The sequence below is a fragment of the Equus caballus genome, chromosome 7 (genome assembly GCF_041296265.1).
Source record: "Equus caballus isolate H_3958 breed thoroughbred chromosome 7, TB-T2T, whole genome shotgun sequence".
Taxonomy (NCBI): domain Eukaryota; kingdom Metazoa; phylum Chordata; class Mammalia; order Perissodactyla; family Equidae; genus Equus; species Equus caballus.
The window spans coordinates 52,325,507-52,344,344 of NC_091690.1; the positions used below are offsets into that span (position 1 = coordinate 52,325,507).

At 50.9% G+C, this 18,838-nt stretch overlaps 1 protein-coding gene across 3 annotated transcripts in view; it reads left to right on the plus strand.

The window, feature by feature from the left end:
- OLFM2 (olfactomedin 2) overlaps positions 1-18,838 on the plus strand; it is a 59,211-nt gene that overhangs the window by 24,729 nt on the left and 15,644 nt on the right. Inside the window, exon 1 of one of the 3 annotated variants that reach the window (XM_070273130.1) lies at positions 6,740-7,104. The exons of the other annotated variants lie outside the window; for them this stretch is intronic. Coding sequence (XP_070129231.1) covers positions 7,081-7,104 — 24 coding nt within the window. The 5' untranslated portion in view covers positions 6,740-7,080. Of the gene's footprint in view, positions 1-6,739; positions 7,105-18,838 lie in introns of those variants that run through there. 3 annotated transcript variants of the gene reach the window in all.

Sequence of the window (18,838 nt, forward strand, 5' to 3'; positions counted from 1 at the left end):
TCTCTCTGTCTCTCTGCCTTTCCTCTGCCTGGGTCTCTGCATATCTCTGAGCCTCCCCGCCTGTCCCTCGGTGCTGCCGTCATTATCAGAAGCACAGCGCTTTGCGATGCCCTTTCCTTTCTTGTCATTTCTGTGATACTCAGGGACTGGAGACAAATAGAGACAGCAAATTCCCAGGAAGCGATGGGATCGTGTCCTTCAATAAAGGGATATTTACAAAGATATCTCAATTAGGACTAATTAATTAGGCGAACTGCTTCCCCTGCCCTCTCCCCCCGCTGTGGTCCCACAGCCTCCTGGGAGAGAACCAGCCAATGAGGGAATGGCAGAGTCTGGTGCTCAGACGGCGTCTCAATGTTTAATTTATAGCAGCCTTCTCCCCACTGCCTCATCAATCCATCCAGAAAGCCAAGGTGGCCACAGGCGTGTAGACTCGGGTGGAGGACAGAGACCTGCCGGGCCCCCAGAGTGTGCTGGGGTGTGTGCATGTGTGTTGGAGCCTGCCCTGCATGTCAGGGCGTGTTGTAGCCTGTGAACATGTCAGGCACGTCTTCATGGCAGGCCTGCCCGTTGTGTAAGGAGAATCTGGTGGCCAGAGGGCGTGTCTGAGCTCAGGGGACATGTTGGAGCAGGTCAGAGCATGTCTCTCATGTGGGGAATGAGTGTCAGGGAGCATCTCTCCTCAGGGGCGTGATGAGGTATGTCTTGCAAGCCCCTTGGCAGAGATAATGGACGCATGACAATATCTACGGCTTCCAGGAGGAACTGGTCAGGCCCCGCCGCAGCTTCACACTCTGAGTGTCCCCAGCCCTTTCAGCACTGCTGGCTCAGGAGGGTTGAATTCCAACTCCTGATGCACTATTTTCTCCTCTGTCCTCTGTAGCTTCCCTCCCCTAGTGCATAGCTGCAGGGCCCCCAGTTTCTCCATCGCTATGGGTCCCTTAGGATTACTTCTCAACCTCACCTCTGCCTGCGCCTTCCCGCCCCACACAGTCTGGTGATGCAGCCTTCAGTGTAGTGCCCGTCAGAGCGATGCAGCCTTCAGTATAGTGACAGGTCTGGTGATGCAGCCTTCAGTGTAGTGACTCTCAGAGTGATGCAGCCTTCAGTTTAATGACAAGTCTGGTGATGCAGCCCTCAGTGTAGCACCCATCAGAGTAATGCACCCTTCAGTGTAATGACAAATCTGGCAACACAGCCCTCCGTGTGATGCCAGGGTAGTGTTTGGGCCATAAACATACCTCAAAATGTGACTTTGGTTCTGCAGACAGGCGCTGGCTGGGACATTCGGTGCAGAGAGAAGGAACGGGAATTTGCTCATTCCAGTGAGTGCATTCTCTGGCTATTCCAGGAGGCCAGGATTCCCCAACCCTGCTGGCCGAGGCTGGCTCCATTAGCCCTTGTAAGTGCCATATGACCTCAGCAAGACACTAGGATTATTAGCAAAGCATAAATTCTGCAGGAATATTTCAGGACTGACTGAAAGGCTAATGAGTCAGTCGGGGAGACCTAAGAGGGCAGCTGACAGAATAGACACAGATGTCAGTTCCTACGGAGGAGTGTAGGGATGTTCGCAGATATAGGCAGGTGGCCACAAATGGACATGGAGAATTATGCATGGAAGGGCATGGAAATTCTTGAATGGACTCAGATATGTAACATGTTTGTGGCTTCTGGGTAGACGTATGTGTGTATGTGGCTGTCCAGAATAGCACACAGAGGGCCATGGGTATTTATAGGGAGGCATCCACCTGTGTGATGGGCACCCTGGAGCAGAGCTGTTTGTGGGTCTAGGCAATGTGCATTTTACACATGTGGCTATAGAGCAGCGTGTGGAGATGGATGCTCATGGAGAGAGGCAAATAGACACGAATATATCTGGTGTACACATACAGTCGTTCCTCAGATTGACTTGTGGGCTCATGCATTGTGCACAGAGCGTATGGGAATAGAATATTTGTGGATGGGTCTGAACGAGGAAAATGATCGTGGCTGTGGGCAACAGTGCAAGATGTACATAGTCTTGCACTTGCCCACTGATGCACGCCAGCATTCGCCTAGATTTACACGAATGTGCACCCGTGTACCTAGCTAGTCGCAGATATGTCCAGATGTTCCATGTGTGTCCGGAACATAGATGCTCACAGGTGCCTATGGATAAACATGGATGTCCACAGACAGTCGCAGGACTCCTGTGACACAAATACCCATATGCCACTATTTTGGGACGTGAATGACCAAATCCCCCCAAACTCCTTGGACTCTTGGTGAGGTGAGATCTCAAAGCCAACAAGAGTGGCCTCAGAACTGCCCCCGTGCCCTTTTTGGAGGACTAAGGAGGTCCAGAGTCACATGGGTGCCTGGGTGACTGGGCAATACCATCCAAGAATACAGAGCCCTGAGCTCTGCCTCGACCCCAGGCTGTCTTAGCTGAGATTCTCCCGTTTGACACCCCCCCCCCCCCCATCAGAGCTAATTATGGCAAGCAATGCTCAGGAATGGCTCAGAGCGGTGCCCTGCTCAAGAGCCAGTGCATGTTGGGAACAACCATTATCGCTGAGTGGATTGTTACTACCATTACGAATATTCTCCTTGAGATGCAGAGAGATCCTGGTTCTTGGTGTCTAGTTTTCCAGCCTTTTCCCTCATCCCCCTACCTGTCCTGGCATCTGCCCTAGCATCCCGCCAGCTTCCCAGCTTCCTCTGTTTCTCTCCCGCTCTCGCTCGAGTCATTCCTTTAAAGTGCTGGTTTGCTCTCTCACTGTTGGTCGCTTCCCTGACATCTCTCTTCATCCTCATTTGCCTCCAAGCATCACAGTCCTGGTCTGTCTCCCTGGGGGTGGGTGGGAATCAGAGAGTCTGTTTGGAATAGACTAACAGCCCCCTAAAATGAAAGAGGAGCTTTGGATAAAGAATGCGGGGAATCTCCCAAAACCAATAGCTGGAGTTCCAGGGACTCGAAAGGCCACCATTCATTCACTCAGTTATCAATTCAGTTAGCAAATATTTATTACACACCTACTGTGTGCCAGGTAGACAAGATAGACAAGGTGCTTGCTCTCGTGGAGCCAACATTTTAGTGGGAAGAGATCAGTAACAAACCAACCAACCAGAAATTATCATCTATTAAAAGCGTCAAGTTAAACCAGGGTGAGGGATGCTGGTGGAGGCGGGGCTACCTTGGATTCAGGAGCAAATCTCCACTTTCTTGTCCCCTCCTCCACTCTGGGGGCCCTTCGCTACTGCTCCCCCCACTCCAATCTGCCCATGGCTCTGGGTCTCTGTAGCCCTCGATTTCCCAAGCATCTTCAGCTCCACAGCCCCACACCTTTTAATTGCTTCAGCCTCCATGTCCCAATTCCATCTCCCTGGATGGAGAATTTACCTCTTTCAATTGTATCAGGAATATACTTGTCCAATTCTCCGAGACTGGACACCTTGGGCATGTGGGGACACATGGTTATGGAGGTCTCCCACTCAGTAAGGATTTGTGGGTAGGGGCATGCTCTTGGAAGGGGCACTGGGAGGGGAGGCAATGATAGACATCGTCACTCATTGATTGATTGATTCATTCATTCGACAAACAGTGATTGAGTGCCTGGAGTCTCAAGCACTGTTGTAGGTGCTGAGACAAAGGTGTGACTTCGATGGGTCTACCTCAGTCTCGTGGTGTGTTTATTACATTGGAGTGACAATAAACATGTAAGCAAATAAATAAACAAGTTAACTTTGGATAGATGAGTGCTGTAAAGAAACTAACAAGGAGATGTGAAAGAAAGTCACTGGGGAGCCCCATGTTGTTGGCATGTCAGGGTAGGCTGTCTGGGGAGGTGACTTTTTTTCCAGCTTTATTGAGATGTCATTGACATATCACATTGTGTAAGTTTAAGGTGAAATAATTTGACACATGTATATATTGTGAAATGGTGACCAGATTAGGGTTAGTTAACACCTCCATCACTCACATAGTTACCTTTTTGTGTATGTGTGGTGAGCACATTTAACATCTACTCTCTAAGCAACTTGCAAGGATTGTTGACTACAGTCGCCCTGCTGTACATCAGATCCTCAGAACTTATTCATCCTACAATTGAAAGTTTCAGGAGGTGGTATTTGAGCAGAGACCTGACAGATGAGAAGGCGTGGGCCATGGAAAGAACAGGAGAAGAACATTCTGGAAGAGGGAACTACAAGTGCCAATCCCCCTGACATGGGAATGAGCTTGTGGTGCCTTCTGGAAAGAGAGGGCTGGGGTGGCTTGAGAGGAGGAGGGGATGAGGTTGTACAGGTCAGCAGGAGACACTGCATGCATGACCTCACAGCCCGAAGTTAATTGCTGGTTTTTATTCTAAATGCAACAAGAAGCCGCTGGACAAGTTGCAGTGGGGAGGGGCCCCATGATCAGCTTTCCCTTGTTTAAAGATCCCTCTAACCTCTGTGTTGGGGATTCCAGGGAGAGAGGGTGGAAGCCGGGAGGCCGGGGAAGAGCTGACTGCAATAGTCCAAGCAAAAGCCAATGGTGACTGGGCCAGAATAGAAGCATCCAGAATGATGAGCAGTGGACAGATTTGACATGTGTCTTAGAATTAGAGCCCTCAGGACTTGCTGATAGATCAGATGTGAGAGATGAGTGAAAGAAAGGAACAGAGAAACAGGGTGATAGTTGGAGAGAGGCATGAGGCTGAGGGAGAATTTCTAAAAGATGGAGGGACCAGAGCAGATCAGATGGTAGCTGGGTCACCTGGCAGGAAGAGACAACGGCCTGAACCCCCTTCTACACTCTATGGAAGGCCAGTGTCTCCCCAAGATTTCTTCCTCCCTGGGGGGCTTATATTCTCTTGGCCATTCCTGCTTCCCACTTCCTGCTTCTGCTGAATTATTATTCTCCACTTGGCATCTTGTGCCCTTTCGTCTCTGCTCTGACCTTTCCCTGGACTGAGAGCTCAGTCCTCGAGGTGGTGGAGCAGCTCAAATGCCAGGGCAAGTCACTTGATCCTGATCCTGAAAGCAGTGGGGCCATTTGCCCATCCATGTATTTATTCAGCAAGTACTTCTGAGGACCTACTATGTGCCCGTCATGGAAGATAAGATGGTGAGCCAAGCAGACCTGGGTGCATAGAGCTTCCGTCAAAACTGAGAAGACAGGTAGTGATCAAATGTTCACAAATAAATATAAATGGCACCTGTGGTAACAGCTTTGAAGATAAGGTCCTTGGTGTTACTGGAACTTGTAATAAGGGGATTTGATCCAATTTGGAAGGTCAGAGAAAGCAAGAGCTGAGATCTGAAGCAGAGAGTAAAGGGTGCTCTGGGTAGAGGGGGCTGCTTATGCAAAGGCCCTGGGGTGAGAGAAAGTGTGGATAATATGACAGACTAAAGAAGGCCTTGGAGGGGAAGGAGAGTGTGGGATGAAAGCAGAGAGGTAAGGAAAGGATAGACCCACAGGGCCTTGTGGCAGGGTTAAGGAGCTTTATTTGTATCCTAAGAATTAAAGGAATCTACCAGTAGGGTTTGGCTGGGAGGATGATATGATCAGATGTGCATTCTGAAGGTTCCCTGAGGCTCTCATGTGTAAAGTGGGCTGGTAAGAGAAAGGGTAGATTGAGGTAGACCAGATAGACTTTCTGAATTGTGAGGGTGGCTTGGACCATTGAGTGGTGACAGACATGGAGAACCACGAATGACTTCTGGAAACATCTAGGAATTAAAGTCAACCAGTCTTGGTGAGGGAGTGGAAATGAGGGTGAGGATAATGCCTGGGTATCTGAAAGACTGACCTGGGAGGGTGGAGATGGTGACGTAGAAAGTATTGGATGAGAACTGGGTTTTGGAGAGAAGATCTTGCATTCCGTTTTCAGCGTGTTGAGATTGAGATGCTTTGTAGACATCCAAGGGTGGGGGGTCAAGGAGTCAGATGCATATATGGATTCGGAGTTCTGAGGACATGTATGCACGCAGGTGGTCATGGGAGATTTGGGAAGAATAAGAAGACTTAGAGAAAGATCAAGGTAAAGAGAGAGACTAAGGCTGAGTCTAGAGCAGTGGTTCTCAACTGGGGGGTGATTTTGCAGCCAGGGGACATTTTGCAATGTCTGGAGACTGTTGTCACAACTGGGAGGGGGTGTTAATGACGTCTAGTGGGTAGAAGCCAGGAATGCTGCTGAACCTCCTACAGCGCACAGAATTGTTATCCAGCCAAAATATCAATAGCGCTGAGGTTGAGGAACCCTGGCCTAGAGGAACATTTAATGGCCAGGTGGAGGAAGATGAATCTGAAAAGGAGATGCACTGAGGCTGGAGGGAACCACGCAGGCATGTGTCATGGCAGCCAAGGGAAGGAAATGTATCAAGAAAGAGAGGAGTCAACGGAGTTGAATCCTGCTGAGAGGTCAAGGAAGATGGTGGACTGAAAAGCGTCCATTGGATTTTGAAACATGGAGGCCATCGGTGGACTTTGCAGGAGCTGTGTCGGTGATACGATGGGGTCAGAAACTAGATAGGCATGGTGGAGGAGCGAGTTCAGGAAGTGAGGAAATGGAGGCGGTTAGTGTAGGCAGCTAAGAAGAGGAGGAGAGAAGCAGCAGACATATGGAGGGAGGAGTCAAGTAAGTTGTCTTATTTTTTAATAGGAGAGACTTGAGTTTATTTAAAAACCAATGAGAAAGCTCTGCTTGAGAGAGAGAGGTTGCGTATGCAAGATAAAAACAGAGCACTGATTGCATAAGATTCCCAAGAAGGCAGAAGAGGACCAAAGCAAGAATAGCCACATGAACCTTAAGATGAAGAGAAGCTCCTCCACTGCAAAAGGAGGGAGGGGTCTGGATGGGGCGTAAGTTCGTAAATTATGACGGGGAGAAGAGAGATTCTATTTTATGGTTCTTATCTTTTCTGGAGCATCAGGGAAGGTTACAAGAGAATGGAGAATGTTTCAAGTCTTCCTGTTTAGCTCAAATTGGCCAGTGACAATGTGCTGGCCTTCCCCGTGGTGCACGCTCATGAAGAAAGCCTTCTTCAAGGCCCCTTCCTGAACTCCTGGCCTGAGGTTTGGCATCTGAGGCTAGAGAGCACTTGGCTGAGGGGATGTCCAACTCCAGTATTTATGAGGTAAGACCCATGATGGGTTCTCATTAAATCTCCAGCTCTTGGAGATTAATGCCGTTTGTAATAGCCCATCAAGAAAGCCTTATAATAATCCTAGGAAAAAAACCATAAAACCTACTTTAATGAATTTTAGATGATGACTTTGGAAAAATAAAATCCCCCCTACCCTTATTAATCCTGGGACACACCAATCATTTGCAGTGGACATTCCTCCAGAGGCCTGAGCACCTGTGGGGAAGTGCTCCAAGCATGGGGAGATGCTCATGCATGAAGAGGAAACTTCAGCTATGGATTTCTCACCTGACTGTGAAAGTTGGGCAAGGGCAAGGTGGACTCAGATACTGAGATAGACCTGGGCAAAACTGGGTTCTGAGATACACCAGGCTCAGCTCAGGCCCCGAGACTGGGGATTATTCAAGTTCTGGGACAGAATAGGAATAAACTCCTGAGGTCTCAAGATGCTTAAGATGGTTGACTCTGGGACAGACGAAGGTCAAGCTCAAGCCCTGGATAGACAAAGGGTGAGCCTGGGTTTAGGGATAGACTGAAGATAAACCTGGTTCTAGGAGACCAGGAATGAAAACAAGTCCTGGGTGAATGAGGGCTACAATATGAGCTTGAGATAGACAAGGCCAAACCCAGGTTCTGAGATAGACCAGAGGTGAACCTGAGTCCTGAGATGGACCAGTGCTGAACCCACATCCTGAGATAGACCAGAGGAGAGCTCAGGAAGATAGAAACAAAAATGGGCTTATCTTGGAGAAGTTGGGGGAGAGCGATTTGCCCTGTGGGGATCTCCCTACTTGTTGAGCCACTTTGCTCAAACTGTTGAGTACCTCTGTGATTAATGTCTATTGCAAATGAGGTGGCATGTCATAGGACTAATGATGGGAAGTGAATTTTGTTTTCCAATGCCAGGTCACCCTAGAACCCAGCTTCGAGCCAGCTCAAGCCCATGGGCCTGGAAACATCTCAGCAGAGCTGACAGCTTGAGAATGCTCAGGGTCCCTCCATGTTGACCACAACCACTCTGATGCAGGCTAGAATGTTGCCCACACTCCACACAGGCTCATCACACACAGGGGCTCACACATTCATACTGCAGCAGATACACACACAGAGCACCCAAATTTGTGCCTCAAACACACAGCAACATGCTTTGCATAGACATGCACGCTGACACACAGCCACACACAAATCCTCAGACACACATGCATAGACCACATCATGGTCTCACAGGTACACTGCCAGCCAGCCAAGGCAGTGCATTCAGACTCCTACACTGTGACGCTTTTGTATTTACAACGGTGGCACAACCCTAGTGGACATGGTGTTCTCTGAGAACAGTGCCCCCTGCAGTTGTGCAGAGCAATGCCTCACTTTTCACATTCACATGTACAGTCTTGTACATGCTTACTCAGTCCCTATTTTATACACTCATATGTGTGGTTTCATGTACTTGCTGATGCTTGCCCACTTGGGCCTATAAATGGCTACACACCTGTGTGTTCTTGGCCACATGGACACAGGCGTGCCACACATCCATCTCATACACTCACAGGCTCTGTGCTGGTCAGCGTGGGTGAGGCTGAGCTGCGTAACACAGTCCCCACGTCTCAGTGGGTTAGTACAACCGAATGAGGTATTGCTCGTGCTACAAGAGGGTTGGCAGAGGTCTCCGCCTAGTGTGGCCACTTGGGGACCCCAGTTGATGGAGGTCTGCACTTCTACACGCACTTCTGCAATTGCTAGGGCAAGAACATGGCGAATCACACACTGACTCTTAAAGCCCTCGCCCGGAAGTCACTTCCGCTCACATGGCATTGGCTAAAGGAAGCTGCAGGGCCCCGCTGGGGAAGTGCAGTCCTATCACGGGCCCAAGAGAGAAGAGCTGGAAGATTTGTGAACAGTTCTCTTGACTGCCACAGTCTCTTACGCATTCAAAGAGTTACACACTTACATATGCAGGTCCACACACGCGCACTTTATGTCCTCCCGTATGGGCCAGTCTTTGTGACATGTGCCTCTTCGTGAGATGAAGCAGGAGGCCATACATGCCCTCCCCATGGCTTGCCTCCTGAGCTCTTTTGCCTTGTGGCACATCTGCGGGGTGTGCTCCTCCCTCCTGTGCTGGGGGTCCCAGAGTAATGGGTTTCCAAGCCAGAGCTGGAGTCGGAGCTGAGAAAACCATGCAAACGCCTTCTCTGCCCCTGGAGTGGGCAGTATTTTTCCATGGACACTGGGGAAGAATAATGATAGGCATTGGGAGATCTCCGTATTGGCCAAGAACCTTCCCCATCTTGCCAGCTGCAGCTTGGGAGGGGAGCCTGGAGGGGAGCCTGGAGGGGAGCCTGGAGGGGAAATGGCAAATCCAGAGAGACCCCAAACCTCCCCATGCCCACGACCTCCCACTGCCACTGGGGACCCTCTCCTTCCTCTCACACGGCCCACCCCACTCCTCCTTCCGACTACTTAAATATTCCAAGGCAGGAAACTCATGAATATTTATAGGGCCTGGCAGTGAGGGAGATAAAAAAAAAAAAAAACAACATTTGGAATTTATGAACCAGGATCCGTCTATAAATAACAGGCCTGTGGCTGATGGGGCTCTTCCCTCACCCACCACATTCCAACTTCAGCTCCAGCCCCAGAGCTACTCTTCCACACACACACGCACATACACATGCATCCACACAGCTTGGCTGTGGACACACAAATCCTCATCTTTCGGTGCCCTGTCACACATGCACACATCTGAACACAGCTGGGCCCACAGACAGGTGTTTGCACCTGCCTGGGGTCTGACCCACTGCCTCCCTTCCACACACTGACACTGACATGCAAAATCTGCCTGCACATGTCCAGGTGGCCTCCTGTGTCCACATTCAGGCAGATACAGACCCTCAGGCTCAGACCAGCACACACAACACACAGTTGCACACAATCACACACACATGGTCCCAGCTCACGACACCCCCCTCCCTGCCCCACGACCCCTCCTTGGGACCTCGGTTTCCTCATCTGCATAAGGGCGATGCTGAGAGCTGTTACCTCATAGCGTTGTGCGGATTTTTAAAAATAACAAATGGATACCAAACGCCTGTTGTGTGCAAGGTATTATTCTAGGTGCTGGCGACACAGCAGTAAACAAAAACAGGTAAAAAAAAAAAAAAATCCCTGCCTGACATTCTGCAGGAGAAGAAAGATAACACGCAAAATTAATGCATCAGTGATGTAGTGTAGGAAGCTGATAAAGTGGGGGAGAGGTGGGTAGAGCCAGTTGTAGTTCTGACTCTTGCGGGCAGGGGAGTGGTCCGGGAAGCCCTCTTGCAACAATGACATTTAAATAAAGGTTTGAAGGAGGTGGAAGGACTTCCAGGCAGAGAGAAGAGCCAGTACAGACACTCGATAGAGAAGAAGCATGCTGGGGTGTGGCAGGGACGGCAAGGAGGCCTGTGTGGCTGGAGCAGAGTGAGCGAGGAGGAGCGTGGAGGAGGGGAGGGCAGGGAGGACAGGGAGGGCAGGGGCAGATCCTGAGGCACCTTGTGGTCCAGGAGGACGACTTTGGTTATTACGCCTGCCCGAGTGAGGTGGGAGCCATGGAGGGTTCTGAGCAGGGGAGGGATGGGACCTGACTCAGGTGCTCACAGGTGCTGCTGTGGGGGGAACAGACTGCAGGCGGGTGAGGATGGGAGCCAGGCACCAGGGCGGAGGCGACTGCACTGGGGAGATGGCTATGGAGAGGGAGAGAAGTGAGTAGATGCTGATTGCAAAGCTGTGAGAGAAAGAGACAATTAAGTTTCTCTAAATGAATGCGTTTCAAGGATTCACTCTTTAATTCCAGAAATCTTTACTGAGCACCTACTGGGTGCCAGACGCTGTTCTGGTTTGAGGACACAGCCATAAACAAAGCAGGAAACATCCCTGCCCTTGGGCAGCTGACAGCCTCATGGAGGAGACAGACAAGAAACCAGATAAATTTTAATGTGGGGTCAAGGGGTAGTGCGTTTTACGCAGAGAAATACAGCAGAGTGAACGTTTGACAGTGATGGGGGATGCATGCGGAGATGGGAGGACTGGGCAGAATTGGGGATGCATTTTGAAACAAGAGCTTCTCTCGGGATTGGCTGACAGATTGCCATAGGTATGTGGAAATGGCAGAACTGGGTGGCTGGGTGTGAATATGAGCTTTGAAGGGACACCCACATAAATACCTTCTTACATTGAATGTTCATTGTTTCCGCCCAGCTTAGGTTGGGCTCCCCAGAAGCAGAGCCTGAGATGGGGGTTTGGAGCACATAGTTAATTGCAAATTAATTGCAAGTAAGAAAGAAGGATTGGGGAGAGAGATGGGTTGACCAGGGGTGACGTCTCAGGTGAATTCCAGACTTGGCCTGATCCAGTGGGTGGGGGCCCACTGGAATGTAAATTGCACTGCATTGTACATTGCACTCTGGGCTCTTGGGCCCCCGCATCAATCAATCATTGGGGTGGGGGACGCCTCCCCGGCATCTCCACAGTTTGCTGGCTCCCAAAAGCCAAGGGCAGGTCTCCAGAAGGTCACGGGTGCTAGCTATGAGCCTCGGCTCTCAGCAACTGTCGGGTGGGTACGCCCAGTCAGTGGAGAGATCTGGGCAGAGCCCCAAGAGTATTTCCTGTACCCCCAGGCCCCAACAAAGAGGGTCATAGGAGCACTGGGCATTTATGCCAATCATAGCATGGATGCCTGGCACCAGAACCTGTTCTCGGCTCTCTCGAGGTGAGAATCAGGCCAACCTGGCACCAGGGCTCCCCTGACACAGCTGAGATCCTTTCTGGATTCATTAACGGCCGGAGCCTCAGCCCTCTGCTTCCCAGGCTTGTCTGGGAATTGCAGGATGGAGCCAAGAGGAAGAGACGCTGCCCGAAGCAGGTCAGAATAGCTCATTTAATCCTCCCGTGGCCCTCTAGGAAGGCACTGATATCATCCCCATTTTGCGGATGTGGAAACGGAGGCACAGAGACGTTAAGTCACTTGCTTGAAGTCACACAGCTAGAAGGGGAAGGAGCCAGGATTTGAACTCAGGTTGTTAGGCTCTGGAGTCTGTGTACTTCAGAGCTACCGTCAACTGACTTAGACCCCACAACCCCTTCAAAACCCAGAGCCGCTGTATCCAGCCTGGGAGGGGAGGGGAAGAAGGGAGAGGAGCTGAGAGAACAGAACAGAGGATGTGTGGAGAGCGGGGGAGAAAGAGGTCGCCTGGAGGACTTGGAGTGTGCAGGAGGCATTCATTCATTCATTCACTCATTCATTCCCTGATGATGCCTGCCTACTCTGTCCAGCATGTGCTGGTGTTGAGGCCACGGTAGGAAAGAAGAAAGACCCAGCCCTGCCCCTTTGGAGCTCACAACCTAGCAGGGCATGCAACATTCACCCAGGCAAGGAAAAGAATGAACTAACTGTCAGAACTTTGTGAGAAGGAAGGGGTAGGGAAGTGTGGAGACACACACAGGAGGGGACCCTGAGCTGTCTGCAGGGATGGGGAAGGCTTCCTGGAGGTGGTGATGTTTCCTCTGAGGCCTGAAGGATGCACAGAGTTTGGAGAGTCCTGGGGTAGCTGGCAGGAGGACGGCAGAGTAGAAAACCAGCGTCTGTACAGCTCCACAGACCTGGGTTCATAATTCCAGCTCTACCACTTAATATACAGAGCAAGCAGCATTACCTTAAAGTTTGAAAAAATTGTACAAATATTTATTAAGCACCTACTGTGTGCCAAGCGCTGTTCTAGGCATTGGGAACATGATAGCGACCAAGACATGAGGAGTTTGCACTTGTACATTTCCCTCCTAATGGGAAGGAGCCACATCAGCCAATAAAGATGTAGGGTATGGTTTCTGTCATGACAAATGCCAGGCAGGGAGAAGGGAACTGAGAAGGGTTTCTTTAAGGGGGTAATCAGGGAAGGCTTCCCTGAGGAGGTGACTTTTAAACTTCGCTCTTCACTGTGGACAAGAAGGATCCAGCATTATCACCCTTCCTTCAAAAGCCTATGGCAGGGGGTGGGGGATGAAATGGGACAGTTGACTCCAGCAAATGCTCCCTAAATGTGTGGCTTGGTGGTTAAGACAATTTTAGAGAGAGGCAGCCTGGGCCCTGAGTCCCATGTGCTGGTCATTTACCTGGTGACCCTCAGATCCATTCCTTGCCTTTCTCTTGTTCTCTGTATCATGAGGAATTGACCCCTGAAAACTACGTTTCCCAGGTTCCCTTGCTCACTGGCTTCCTGTTAGGTTCAGCCAATGGGAGGCCATGGTGGGAGTTTGGAGGTGGGAGGAAGAGAGAAGCCAGGGGATTTCTCCCCCTGTTTCTTTGCTGCAGGCAGTGGCCTGGTCTCCTCCCTGGGCTCAGTTCCCAGCTGCCATCCGCTCAGGCAGCCATGATTCCTGCTTGGTGGCCCCAGCTCCTGGGCTCCCGTAACAGCCCTCCTGCCTTTCTCTGAAAATCTTGCAGCTTCTTTCGGTTGCTCTTCTTTTGATCATTTCCCTTCCCCCATTCCCTCTTTGAGCCCTTGTGGCTCCTCGACACCACACCCCCCATATCGAATTCCCTCCATGGAGCATGGCCTCTGTTCCCTTAACAGACTGATGGCAGGTCAGGCGCTGCCACTTGACTTTTCCTCCCTGACTTCCAGTTTATAAGCCCCCCAACATCACATAGCTGTTGAGAGGTGGATGGAAACAGTACCCTCAGTAGCTGACCTTACACGGTTTTTGCTACGTACAGTCTGAAGCTCTGTGCACACAGGCACTCATTTACCTCCACCACAATCCTAAGAAGTGGGTGCTGCTGTTAGCTCTGTTTTGCAGATGGGGAAACTGAGGCACAGTGAGGTTCAAGTCACTTGCCCAAGGTCACAAAGCTGGGAGGTGGCCCCAGGAGGCACTCCCTGGCCCATGGGCCGTGTTGGCAAGTTGGTGACAGTGCTAATCATTACATGTGGAGCTGGTCCCTGGCAAGTGTGAGGGTGGAGGTGATGCTGAAATTCCTTCTCAGATGGACATAGGTGCCGGCGACCACAATGCACGCTGATTGAAGGCCCTTCTGGGACCCAGTGCCTGGTGGAACAATCTTCAGGCTCCTGCTGGCTCCTGTCCCAGCCCTGGAGGAGAGGGGGCAAAGCGCTTCTCTCTGGCAGCTTTGCTTGGAGCAGCTGCTCAACGCTTAGCCGGGATCGATTTCCCGTCCATTCTCCCTAACAAAAGGGCTCTGGTGACCCAGGTGGCTGTCACTGCCCCCTCCCCTCCAAGCGGAGGATATGCCTCACGGCCGGAGCTGTTTTCTGCCTTTGAGATTCATTTCTTTGAAAGCTCTGGAAAACTCCAAAGGATGGGCTGAGTCAGCCCTCAGCGTGCTGGCCTGGAGCTCGCCGATGGATTTCTCTGCCTCTCTGTCTTGCCCTGGCCAGTCCACCCTCCATAAGCTTCCTGACCAGATCCTTCCACCCCCACACATGGTTATGGGCTGAACTGTGTCCCCAAAATCGTATGTGGAACTCCTCACCCCTAGGGCCTCAGAATGTGGCTGTATTTGGAGACAAGGTCTTTAAAGAGGTAATTAAGGTAAAAGAGGTTACTAGGGTGGGCTCTAATCCAATAGGGCTGGAGTCCATATGAGAGGCGGTTAGGACACAGACACACAGAGGGACGACCCCGTGAGGACACAGGGAGAAGACGGCTGCCCATAAGCCAAGGAGAGAGGCCTCAGGAGAAACCATCCCTGCCCACACCTTGATCTTGGACTTCCAGCCTCCAGAATGGTGAGGCAGTAAACTCCTGTTGTTTAAGCCCCCAGTCTGGGGTTCTTCGTTACGGCAGCCCCAGCAAATGCCTACACAAACCCTTCGTGGCTTCCCACCCCGTCAGGGTGAACTTGAGTCCATCACTGAAGACCCTTCCTGATGAGGGTCGTGGTCAGAGTCATGGTTCTCTCAAAAGAGATGAGTGGAGAGAACTCAACAAAATGATGATTTTCAGAGGGGTGGGCCTGTTCTCTGCTGAAGATCCCTGAGGTCAGCAACTGAGAGGAGCTGTTGCCACCCCCGGGCCTCAGAGAAGGGCCTGTAGCTGTAGGAGGGGGCACTGGTTTGCTGTGGCTGCCATAACAAAATTCCACAGACCAGGCAGCTTTAAACAACTGACGTTTAACTTCTCACCGTTCTGGAGGCTGGAAGTCCAAGATCAAGGTGTCAGCAGGGTTGGTTCCTTCTGAGGCCTCTCTCCTTGGCTCATGGGCAGCCATCTTCTCCCTGTGTCTTCACGTGGTCTTCCCTCTGTATGTGTCTGTGTCCTGATCTCTTTATAAGGGCACCAATCCTATTGGTTTAGTGCCTACCTGAATGACCTCATTTAATCACCTCTTCATTTCTTTCTTTATTTTTTTGGTGAGGAAGATTGGCCCTGAACTAACATCTGTTGCCAATCTTCCTCTTTTTTGCTTGAGGAAGATTGTCGCTGAGCTATTATCTGTGCCAGTCTTCCTCTACTTTGTATACAGGACGCTGCCACAGCATGGCTTGGTGAGCGGTGCTAGGCCCGGGATCTTAACTGGTGAACCCACGGGCCACTGAAGCAGAGTGTGTGAACCCAACCATTACCCCACCGGGCTGGCCCCCTAATTACCACTTTAAAGACTGTGTCTCCGAATACAGTTACGTTCTGAGGTCGGGTGGGGACACAACTTAGCCCATGACAGGGGAGATACCCAAAGGAGCCACCGGCTTCAGGAGAAGAACAGCCATAGTGGAACGAACGACTGCTTGGCAGGAAGGGAACGAGAGGAGTAAATACCCCCCACTCTCTCTCCTCTGCCCCCCAGTCTCCTGGGACGGCTCTCATTGGCCGGACTCCATTGGAAGCTGGAAGGCAGGGGATCCTGGGAGGTGTGGGCTGCGAGGATGGCCTCCCGGAGTGCAGAGTGGATGGAGAAGAGGAGAGAAGAGATCGGGAGAGGCAGACAGAATATTCCGGCTCACCTTCCAGCTCCCCGATTTGAGCTTCAACTCCTCATTGTAACATTTTTAGGGGCGCCGTACCTCTTTCTTCCAGAGTGGAGCCCGCATGAGGGCAGGGGTCTCTGCCCGACTCGTGTGCTGCTGTGTCCTCCAGCCCAGCACATAGTAGGTACTCAGTAAATATCTGTGGAGTGTACAGATGCTCTCTCCCCTTCAGGCCTTTGGAACCTTCTCCTCTTCACCCTACTGACTCCTGCGCATCCATCTCTCTGTTTAGCTATTGCTTCTTCCAGAAGGCTGTCCTTGCACCCTCAAAACCAGGTTCCGTAGCCGGCCTCTGCTCTCTGGCGCCCCGCGCTGCCCCTATCACACTTGTCACACCGTTTATAATCGTCTCCTCCTTTCTCTTTCAAAATCAGCTCACTTAACCCTCAAAACACCAGTATGGTCATCACCCTCCTCCCCTTTGAGAGACGAGGAGACTGAGGCACAGAGAGAACGAATAACTTGCCCAACGTAACGCAGAGCCAGGATTTAAATGCAGACCGTCTGGTCTCCAGATATCAGGCTGCCTTTTTGTGTTCGCTGTCGGCACTCACTAGCTTATTTTTATTCCATCGTCAATTTTATTGCTCTCACTTGTATATTACATTGCCTGTGTTAAGCCACTTGAATATATTAACAACAACCTCAGTGACATCAGTACTATTCTTAGCCCCAAACTACAACTGGGGAGACGGAGGCCCAGGGTGGTTAAGTCACCTGCCCAAGGTCACACAGCAGAGCTGGAATTTGAACTCAGGCGACCTGGTTCCAGAGTGGGTGCCCATCAACGATCATGTTGGGTTGCCTCGCCTCGGCTGGGGGAATTGAATGACTTAGAGACTCATTTCTTTGAAACCCTGGGATGTGTGGCAAAGATGCCGCCAGATGATAAAAGGTTTGGACTCCAGATTAACTTTCCACCCCCAAGGGCACACACGGAGCCCATAGAAGTGGGTTTTCAGGCAGTGCTGGCACCTGGCTGTCCCTGTGACTTATTACCTGGTGGGTTAGTCCCCTGTCACCGTCTGGCCACGCTGTCCAGCCTTCGAGGCCTCCCTCCCTCCCTCCAGCCCCCGCCTGGGACCCTCACAGCAAACACCCCCATTTTGTGCAGGGGCGTCCATGGCCATTGGCGTGAAATGCCTCAGCCAGCCATGGAAGATAAATTTCCCCCATGACGACCTTTTCCACACGCCGACGGATTGATTTCAGAAATCCATCTCCAGCCACTACGCCCAGCCCCGGCCCCCACCGCGGGCGCTGATGGCTGCAAATTTATGCCCAGGCCAGAAATTGAATTCCTGTAAGTTGAGGGGACTGTCGGAAAAGCTCACCCAAGCTCATTTTTACTTCTGACAAACTTCAGGCAAGAGATGAAACCTGGGCCAGTGTCTTCCAGCAACAGCGACCGTGGTGGCAGGGAAATGACCTCACTGTGGGCATTTTTCTTACATCCTCTGACTTCACCTCGGCCTTCCAGAGCCGAGAGATCAAAAGCAGTGAGACCCACAGGGCTGCGTGGTTAAAGGGGATTCCCATTTCTGACCAGCTGATGTCAGAAGAGGGGCATGCTCTGTGTACCCAAAGGCAAGCCTTTTGGTCCCCCCGACAAATATTGATCCATTCAGAGGGAAGGGAAGTAAAGCTTCTAATTCATCTCCATCACCAGCCAGGCCCCTGCACCAGCTCGGTCTCGGCAACTTTGCGAGGTTCTAATTAAGCTTCCTTGCATTGGGCATCAAAGTGTGGATAATTTCAGAACCCCTTGGCCCCACTCCACCCCCTGCCAGAGACCCGGAGGCCAGGGAGGGAGAAGCAGAGATATCAAGTGATAGCTCTGGGAAGGAAGAAACCCCATCTTGCTAGAAAGATCTCTCTTGCTTGCCTTGAAAAATGACACATCTGATGCAAATGTAGCTGCTTCTCTTTGGTTCAAAAGCTCCTAAATATTAAAGAAATGAATCCTTGATGTCTACAAAGGAAGGATCAAAAACGAACCTTTCTGAAAAGAGAAGAGCTTTTATTTCACTGTGAACTTTTCTAGATCTAGCCTCTGGCAGCGATGCCTCCAGAACACGGAGTGCGGGAGGGTGAAGAAATAAATGCCTGCCATTCATGTATTCACTCATTCAGGAAGTGTCTGTGAGGCAGCTCCCGCATACCAGGCATCGGGCTGTGAGCCAGGGAAGCTGCAGGGAGAAATCAGGACCTGGTTCCTGCCCGCACAAGGCGGTGCAGCACTAGTCCCTGGCCACTAGTCCTTAAAACTGGCAAGGTCATCAGAACCAAAGAAAGACTGAGAAGGTGTCACAGACCAGGAGAGATTAAGGAGACGTGACGACTAAATGCAATGTTGGGTCCTGGATGGGATTCTGGACCAGAAAAAGGACACGAGTGGAAAAATGAGGGAAATCCTGTAAAATCTGGAGTTTAATAATAGTGATGCCCCAATGTTGGTTTCTTAGTTGTGACAGAGGTACCAGGGGGAATGTAAGATGTTAACAACAGGAGAAATTGGGTTTGTGGCATATGGGAGCTCTTTATCCTGTTGTCAAAACTTCTCTGTAAATCTAAAATTATTCCAGAATAAAAAGCGTACTTTCAAAAAAGTCCACAGGGGACGTGGAACAATTCCCGAACAGTGCCGGTTCTGTGAGTTGATCTAAAAGCTCCCGGTGTCTGGGAACTCACTGTGTCATTGA